Source organism: Trichomycterus rosablanca, chromosome 2 (assembly GCF_030014385.1).
Source record: "Trichomycterus rosablanca isolate fTriRos1 chromosome 2, fTriRos1.hap1, whole genome shotgun sequence".
Classification (NCBI taxonomy): domain Eukaryota; kingdom Metazoa; phylum Chordata; class Actinopteri; order Siluriformes; family Trichomycteridae; genus Trichomycterus; species Trichomycterus rosablanca.
The window spans coordinates 21,840,347-21,849,942 of record NC_085989.1 but is presented as its reverse complement, the minus strand read 5'-3'; the positions used below and the strand labels follow the sequence as shown (position 1 = coordinate 21,849,942).

The 9,596-nt window shown below is 39.3% G+C and overlaps 1 protein-coding gene across 1 annotated transcript; it reads right to left on the bottom strand.

Moving 5' to 3' along the window:
* Positions 1 to 1,663: 1,663 nt before the first annotated feature.
* grifin (galectin-related inter-fiber protein) lies at positions 1,664 to 9,119 on the bottom strand. Its single transcript, XM_062990396.1, has 4 exons — positions 9,108 to 9,119; positions 4,597 to 4,676; positions 1,916 to 2,078; positions 1,664 to 1,828 (listed from the first exon to the last, which is right to left on the bottom strand). Exons 1-4 carry the CDS (start codon positions 9,117 to 9,119, stop codon positions 1,664 to 1,666), a joined length of 420 nt encoding a protein of 139 aa, XP_062846466.1.
* Between the last annotated feature and the right edge of the window lie 477 nt (positions 9,120 to 9,596).

The window sequence follows — 9,596 nt, the reverse complement described above, 5'->3', positions numbered from 1 at the left end:
GTAACAGCACACTGTTAAAGAATTGATTACATATACTATATACACTATATGTGTTGTACATGAAAACCATTGCCATTAACTTTCCATGAAAAATTTGCAGTGTCTGAGCATGTATAAGTATAACAAATGGGCCAAGATGTGACAAGAGTGGTGAACACACATGCAGAGATGATTTAGCAAAAGTGAAGGGTACACAAGACCAGACACAAACACACAACCTAAGCTAACAATGCTAAATCTAAGCTATGCTACACTAACAGCTAACACTAATCTAAACACACAAGAAACCTTAATAAAATATACTAGACTCTAAGCTAAGGCTAAACATGATCTTAGACTAACGCAAGACATAAATAAGACATGATAAGACTTAACAAGACTAACACTAAGCAGGAATAAGAGCATTGGATTGGGCGTTGGATTGTCAACTTAAGCGAAAGCCTCCTTAACCATGTGCTCCCGGAAACATGGGTGTGGCACCTACACACTCAACATGCTCTGGGAGCACAGAGGGGCTGAATTTGTGACAATAAGATAAAGGTAATAAAGGAAATATTGACCAATAATCAAGCCAAATGTTTCTGTTTTAATTTAAATCCATGTAAATCCAGTAATGAAATAATTATTAAAATCTGATGCAAGTTATGTTGCAGTAGACTATTTTATTCTTGGTTCCTCACTTAATGTGTCCTGGTTTATGTGCATAGCGAAAGACAGGTGATCAGACTGTATTAGGTGCAACCATTTACTTTATTTTAAAGAATCAAAAATATAGCATTTAGAAAGTCAAGTAAATGCTATTCTGTGGCATCTGATTCAGAATGAGGTGTTTTGTTTGGTACATTTTATGTTACCCAATTGTATATAGCACTGATGGAAATTTGTAAACACTGACTTTTTCATTGGTACTAACTAGCCTTGCTTGCATTATTGCTTGTTATGTAATTCCCTCCCCAGTGATACAGCGGAAATACTTTGCCAGCAGGCTTTTAGCACCAATTCTGATGTGTTAATTACCCTGGATATTTGTGAAAGAGATTGAGGCAATCATTGTTCACACTTTCGAAAGGTACATTTCTATAACAACTTTTCAAACTTTTCCATTTATTTATTCACTATTTTGTTCACATTTGACATTTTATTAAGTCAGACTAACATGTAGAACAGATTTGTTTTTGTTTATCAATAAAAAAGAACGGGCGGCACAGTGGCTCAGTGGGTAGCACTGTCGCCTCACAGCAAGAAGGTCCTGGGTTTGATCCCCAGGTGGGGCGGTCTGGGTCCTTTCTGTGTGGAGTTTGCATGTTCTCCCTGTGTCTGTGTGGGTTTCCTCCGGGAGCTCAGGTTTCCTCCCACAGTCCAAAAACATGCAAAAGAGGTGAATTGGAGATACAAAATTGTCCAGGATTGTGTTCGATATAAACTTGTGAACTGAAGAACGTTGTGTGTAATGAGTAACTACCGTTCCTATCATGAATGTAACCAAAGTGTAAAACATGATGTTAAAATTCTAATAAAACAAACAAACAAACAACAAAAAAGAGCAACATAAAATGCAGAGCAAATAATATTCCACTGTAAACAAACAAAAGCCCACGTCAGCCTATTATCTCCAGAGAACTTTGGTGATAAACTAAATTAAAGTTTATATACGTTGCCAGCTTTAATAAAAATGTTTCTTGCTGATCTCCACAGAAGAAATGTCCACATCATTTATGACCTGGACTTTTTTGATAGCCTTGAGGTCCTCAATTCGATGCTTGTACTGCATAATCTTTATTTCATCAACGTAAATGTGAAAGTTTTCACTGTCAGAGTAAATTTCAATCTGATAAAAGGAAGCAGAAGAAAATGTATTAGACCTTTATAAATGTAAATGAATCATGTAATAGTGATAGTGACAATTCTCATTCACCTTAAAGGGCTCATCTTTACCAATGGGAAAGTTAGTGGATCTTTCTTCCTTTCCCCAGTTGTTTGCAAGGTAAGAATTACAGACAATATCTGATTCTGTGAATCGGGGATTAAAATGAAAGGCTATTCTGTCGTCCAGGTCACAGAGAAAATTGATCTCAAACCTTGGTGAGACAAAAAGACACATTAGCAATGTTATAGCAATAAATTAGAAGTCAACCTATTGGATCTGAAACACTCTGCCTGATGGAACCTGGTCAACTGTGTACACCTGATATATCAATAGTATTGACTCACAGGCTGTGTTTGATGGGTTTGCAACTCTAGCATTTTCCTTCTGCACTCCGACAATTAATTATGAAAGAGATAGTAATCTTACGCTATTTTGTCTAATGCTATAAGGCAATAAACACATTGGGATTGTTCTCAAGGAAAAGCTATTCTTCCCATTCTAAATGAATTACCACATGCTTGTCACATTAGTATCCTTCACTCTCTGCACTGCTGTTATCTTTTATGTCTGGCTTGAGAAATAAGGTCTGTCTATGTACTTCTGAACAACATCAAGCAGCAGACATTGGCAACAATATAGCTACAGACCGCAGACCACTGCCTGTGATAAAAACACATGCCAACTCATTCAACTGCCACTCAACAACCTTAGGATGACATTCTTTATAAGTAACCTACAAAATGAATGGCAGACGGCAGCAGAGGTAAGTGCATGGTAAGAATGGTTTGAAACAGGCTGCAAGGGGCAGGGCTAAATGTTACAAAAAAAAAGTCCTCATCAATGAGAAGCATGGACGTACCAGACTGGGGTTTGGAAAATACCATAATTATTAAACTGTAAAAAACTGCAGTAAGGTCATTTTTTAATTAGCTAAGGTCTTCTTTTATTAGTTAAAATTTCAGCTTTGTTCAACACCCTGTCATCTAATGGTTAGATGGAGACCTGGAGAGGCTTACAAGCCACAGTGTCTTGCACCCCACTGTAAAATTTGATGAAGAACCATAATTATCTGTGGGTGCTTTAGCAAGACTGGAATTTGGCCGATTTGTCTTTGTGAAGGAAGCTTAATAGGATACTTAAGGATTTAAGGATTGGTCCTTTCTGAGCAGGACAGTGCTTCATGCCACACAGCCAGGTCAGTATAGGTGAGGGAGGATGACCAGATCAGGACTTTGTCATGGACAGCCCAATCTCCAGACCTGGTGCCCGCTGAAAATCTCTGGTATGTGATTAAAAGAAAGACGGAATATGATATAAAAGGAAATAAAAAATAATGTGTAATAAGTACGGGGGGGGGGGGGGGGGATATACACTGATCAGCCATAACAACCACCTCCTTTGTTTCTACACTCACTGTCCATTTTATCAGCTCCACTTACCATATAGAAGCACTTTGTAGTTCTATAATTACTGACTGTATCCATCTGTTTCTCTACATTTTTTTAGCCTGTTCTTCAATGGTCAGGACCCTCACAGGACCACCACAGAGTAGGTATTTTTTGGGTGGTGGATCATTCTCAGCACTGCAGTGAAACTGACGTGGTGGCGGTGTGTTAGAGTGTGTTTTGCTGGTATGAGTGGATCAGACACAGCAGCGCTGCTGGAGTTTTTAAATACCGTGTCCACTCACTGTCTACTCTATTAGACACTCCTACCTAGTTGGTTCACCTTATAGATGTAAATTCAGAGACGATCACTCATCTTTTGCTGCTGTTGAGTTGGTCACCTTCTAGACCTTCATCAGTGGTCACATGACGCTGCCCACGGGTTGCTGTTGGCTGGATATTCTTGGTTGGTGGACTATTCTCAGTCCAGCAGTGACAATGAGGTGTTTAAAAACTTCGTCAGCCACTCAGGTGGCACATCAGTAAAAAAAAGACACGCGCTGCAACCAGAGCTGGATTTCGAAGGTGAGTCGTTTCGAATCCAGCTCTGCCTTCATCGGTCGAGGCTGGGCGGCTATATGAACAACGATTGGCATGTTGTTCAGGTGGGGGGGCGGGATTTGAAACCGGACGGGATACTCTCTCAGGACTGGGGCGGTTGCGCCCTCTGCTGGCTGGTCGGTGGCGCCTGCATGGAGATGGTAGGGGGTGCGGTGGAGTGTGTGATCCTCCGTGCACGGTGCTCTGCCGAGCTGCACTCGCCAAGTGTGGGTGATAAGGCCTTGTCAGCCCTGACCAGAAGCAGGGACCGGCATTAGTGAGAGGATGATTGATGGGATGAAATTGGACGCGCTAAATCATTTATTTAAAAAAAAAAAATACAAAAAAAAAAATAATGGCCAAAATATATATATATATATATATATATATAAAAATTAAAAAAAAACTTCGTCAGCGCTGCTGTGTCTTATCCACTCATACCAGCACAACACACACTAACACACCACCACCATATCAGTGTCACTGCAGTGCTGAATGATCCACCACCCAAATAATACCTACTCTGTAGTGGTCCTGGGAGAGTCCTGACCATTGAAACACAACATGAAAGGGGGCTAACAAAGCATGCAGAGAAACAGATGGACTACAGTCAGTAATTGTAGAACTACAAAGTGCTTCTATATGGTAAGTGGAGCTGATAAAATGGACAGTGTGTGTAGAAACAAGAAAGTGGTTTTAATATTATGGCTGATCAGTGTATCAAGACCTCTGTGGTAGACTTACTTATCTGCTGCTGAAGGACTCTCTCCTGTCAGTATAACGCTCCATCCTGGACACAAACCATCAGGACAGGAGGCCTCAAACTACAAGAATTAGGCGCAAAGATTTTAAATATAGGTGTCTCCAAAATATGTGACACAAAATAGGACAGGTGATATATATATATATATATATATATATATATATATATATATATATATATATATATATATATATATACGTATATATATACAGTGTATCACAAAAGTGAGTACACCCCTCACATTTCTGTAAATATTTTATTATATCTTTTCATGAGACAACACTATAGACATGAAACTTGGATATAACTTAGAGTAGTCAGTGTACAGCTTGTATAGCAGTGTAGATTTACTGTCTTCTGAAAATAACTCAACACACAGCCATTAATGTCTAAATAGCTGGCAACATAAGTGAGTACACCCCACAGTGAACATGTCCAAATTGTGCCCAAATGTGTCGTTGTCCCTCCCTGGTGTCATGTGTCAAGGTCCCAGGTGTAAATGGGGAGCAGGGCTGTTAAATTTGGTGTTTTGGGTACAATTCTCTAATACTGGCCACTGGATATTCAACATGGCACCTCATGGCAAAGAACTCTCTGAGGATGTGAGAAATAGAATTGTTGCTCTCCACAAAGATGGCCTGGGCTATAAGAAGATTGCTAACACCCTGAAACTGAGCTACAGCATGGTGGCCAAGGTCATACAGCGGTTTTCCAGGACAGGTTCCACTCGGAACAGGCTTCGCCAGGGTCGACCAAAGAAGTTGAGTCCACGTGTTCGGCGTCATATCCAGAGGTTGGCTTTAAAAAATAGACACATGAGTGCTGCCAGCATTGCTGCAGAGGTTGAAGACGTGGGAGGTCAGCCTGTCAGTGCTCAGACCATACGCCGCACACTGCATCAACTCGGTCTGCATGGTCGTCATCCCAGAAGGAAGCTGACGCACAAGAAAGCCTGCAAACAGTTTGCTGAAGACAAGCAGTCCAAGAACATGGATTACTGGAATGCCCTGTGGTCTGACGAGACCAAGATAAACTTGTTTGGCTCAGATGGTGTCCAGCATGTGTGGCGGCGCCCTGGTGAGAAGTACCAAGACAACTGTATCTTGCCTACAGTCAAGCATGGTGGTGGTAGCATCATGGTCTTGGGCTGCATGAGTGTTGCTGGCACTGGGGAGCTGCAGTTCATTGAGGGAAACATGAATTCCAACATGTACTGTGACATTCTGAAACAGAGCATGATCCCCTCCCTTCGAAAACTGGGCCTCACGGCAGTTTTCCAACAGGATAACGACCCCAAACACAACCTCCAAGATGACAACTGCCTTGCTGAGGAAGCTGAAGGTAAAGGTGATGGACTAAACCCAATTGAGCACCTGTGGCGCATCCTCAAGTGGAAGGTGGAGGAGTTCAAGGTGTCTAACATCCACCAGCTCCGTGATGTCATCATGGAGGAGTGGAAGAGGATTCCAGTAGCAACCTGTGCAGCTCTGGTGAATTCCATGCCCAGGAGGGTTAAGGCAGTGCTGGATAATAATGGTGGTCACACAAAATATTGACACTTTGGGCACAATTTGGACATGTTCACTGTGGGGTGTACTCACTTATGTTGCCAGCCATTTAGACATTAATGGCTGTGTGTTGAGTTATTTTCAGAAGACAGTAAATCTACACTGCTATACAAGCTGTACACTGACTACTCTAAGTTATATCCAAGTTTTATCTCTATAGTGTTGTCCCATGAAAAGATATAATAAAATATTTGCAGAAATGTGAGGGGTGTACTCACTTTTGTGATACACTGTATATATATATATATTATTTATTTATTTATTTTTTCCTTCAGTAGTTCGTGTTACAAGCACATTTAAGTTAATCTTCTAAATTAAATGCAAGTTTTAGTCTCTGTTCTTAATTTTTAGCTTAGGTAATATTATTAAGGCTGCCTTTCAACATATGTTGTAACTGGTTTTAAGGCAGTGCTACTTAACATTATTATCAGGTGGTATCACAACTGGCCGCAACTGTGGCCAAAAGGCACTCCTGAGACCCATTAATCACATGGGCTGCACTACAATGCTGTGCTGGCCAAAATTTGTCCCTGTGATATGTATAGATATGATGTATACAGTAGATATGGTACAGTGCAATACCTTTTGAATCATAAAATAGCATATAACTCATCAATACAACCTATATGTTGCCATAGCAACATCGTCTTGAAGGTGATTTACAGTCTCCCTGGCTGTTTGGAGGATTTAGAATCAGTGTAGTTTTGAAGGGTCAGCCATGATCTCTAAAAATATGAGATTACGATCAAGAGGTTACATCTGGGGAAATAAATTACTGCAACAGAAACAAGCCAAGGCTGTGCCCACAGGCGTTCTCAAATACACCCTCATTTAACACTGGAGAAATAAAATCAATATCCCAAGAAAAGCAACATTTACAAATCTCTACAGTACCTTTAATCTTCAAAATTTGTGCTTCAGAAAGCAGGTGTTTCAAAGCTTTGTTTGTTCTTTTTTCATTTTTTCTCATGGGTAACAGTGTACCATATAGTTTTAATGCAAATCCCAGTTATATTTTAATGACTGCAGCTGCAATTTTCCCCCATACATATACTTAGACTGTAAGTATTATTATTGATCAGCAAATAATAAAATGTCAAATATGGCCTTATAGTCTGTCCATAAACATTATTGGAAACCAAGCTTATATGTACAGTATATCACCCTAAATGCTAGTTTGCCATATGCAGACTATGACGATCGCCTGCAGACTGTTCTAGTTCATTGTTCTATTAATGCAGGGTCACAGTCATGAAGGAAATGAGCTTTTAAACAGCATGGGGTTTAATCTAGGGATTTGTGTTATTGTTTGGAAAATAGTATACTGAACTGTGAACATGTAGGCTTTTTTGCCCTTTAATATAATCAATATAAAGTCATCAGAACTGGCAATACTTTAACTAGATATTTTTTTTACCTTGAGGTGTGTTACCACACACCGATTAGCCATAACATTAAAACCACCTCCTTTTTTTCTACACACTGTCCATTTTATCAGCTCCACTTACCATATAGGAGCACTTTGTACTTCTACAATTACTGACTGTAGTCTATCTGTTTCTCTGCATGCTTTGTTAGTCCCCTTTCATGCTGTTCTTCAATGGTCAGGACTCTCCCAGGACCACCACAGAGTAGGTATTATTTGGGTGGTGGGTCATTCTCAGCACTGCAGTGACACTGACATGGTGGTGGTGTGTTAGTGTGTGTTGTGCTCAAACAGCAGCAATAGATGAGCGATTGTCTCTGACTTTACATCTACAAGGTTGACCAACTAGGTAGGAGTGTCTAATAGAGTGGACAATGGGTGGTCATGGTATTTAAAAACTCCAGCAGCGCTGCTGTGTCTTATCTTCTCATACCAGCACAACACACACTAACACACCACCACCATGTCATTGTCACTGCAATGCTGAGAATGATCCACCACTCAAATAATACCTACTCTGTGGTGGTCCTGACCATTGAAGAACAGGGTGAAAGCAGGCTAAAAAAGTATGTAGAGAAATAGATGGACTACAGTCAGTAATTGTAGAACTACAAAATGCTTCTATATGGTAAGTAAAGCTGATAAAATGGACAGTGAGTATAGAAACAAGGAGGTGGTTTTAATGTCATGGCTGATCAGTGTATTTAGGACTTGACTAGGGCTTTGCATTAGTAGTAGTGGTAGTCTATTAGTTAAGATATTGGGCTAATAATCAACCATTGTCACTTTGTCCATGCTGGTACCTTAAGCTTTAGCCTAAATTGTATTTACATCTGTCTCATGTGTCATAAATAAAACAATAGGCTGAATTGGCTTATAAATAAATAGATAAATACATTTCCATAAAGATCCAGAAGCTGAAACTAAGAGTTACTATGAATATATTTTGAGCAGCTGTTCTTTTTGCTTGGATCTCATATGTATCTTTAGAATAAATAAGTTAATAGCTGAAAATTAATTTTTAATCTCTATAATTCCTATTTAAAATAATTACCTACAAATTGCAATGAGCACAGATATTCTGTGGGTAATTATAGAATGTGAAAAGACTGCTGTGGCACTCTTGTTATCAGAGTCAGCATGAAATGTAAACAAACAATGATTATTTTAGCATTAGTTTATAATAAGCCAGGCAACACTGAAATTTCCCTTAGAATCCCCTTAAACTCACTTTACTGATTACAAGTGTAAAGGTTTTTGCAGTGAATATATTTTTATAAATATATTCCCAGTGCATTGATTGTAATCTGCTAAAACTGACCCACAGACCAAAATGAGAATGGCACACAATGTTTATGCATGTTCTGTTATTAGCAGGCATAGCTAATGAGGAACCTGCACTGGCAGGAAATTAAACTAAGAACGACCAGCAAAGCTTGTACCAACAAAATGAGCTAATTTGCTTTGATTGTGTCTGCAGTCGATCTAGGTTTCTTACCCGTAATGTCATCTCGTTCTGGCTTCTTGGGGCTCTGTGTATTGATCAGCTTTCAAGAAGAAGCTGTTTTGAAGCAGGGATGTGATTTAAAGAGAAGGGTGGCACCATGTGAGATAGGGGCTTTGCTGGGATCACGAGGGTGACTTGAGCCCTTTGTCTGGGTTTTCTAAAATAAATATGCTGACTATCAAAACAAATGTTCTGGAACTAGGCTGAAGAGATACCATAGGACAATTTTAGCATTACATTTAACATTAAATATATAACAAATACACAATAGAGTCATAAAACAGCAATATATTTATTTCTTTACCTTTGTTTGCAAAATATTTGTTTGTATTTGTTAGAATATTTTAAAAGGAAAACTGAATGCAACATGATTTTTGAAAAAAGGTCAACAAATTAAAGTAAATCAAGAGCAGTTTATGGGCCATTCCACCGAATGGGTGCCAATTAAATTAAACTTCATTTTTTATCTTTGTTTAACAC

What these genes read in the sequence shown, in the direction of transcription:
- grifin (XM_062990396.1), bottom strand. An exon ending in AGTCCTTCAGCAGCAGATAA is followed by an intron (nt 2,079 to 4,596) that starts GTAAGTCTACCA and finishes TGTCTCACCAAG; the next exon opens with GTTTGAGATCAATTTTCTCT. An exon ending in GTAAAGATGAGCCCTTTAAG is followed by an intron (nt 1,829 to 1,915) that starts GTGAATGAGAAT and finishes TCCTTTTATCAG; the next exon opens with ATTGAAATTTACTCTGACAG.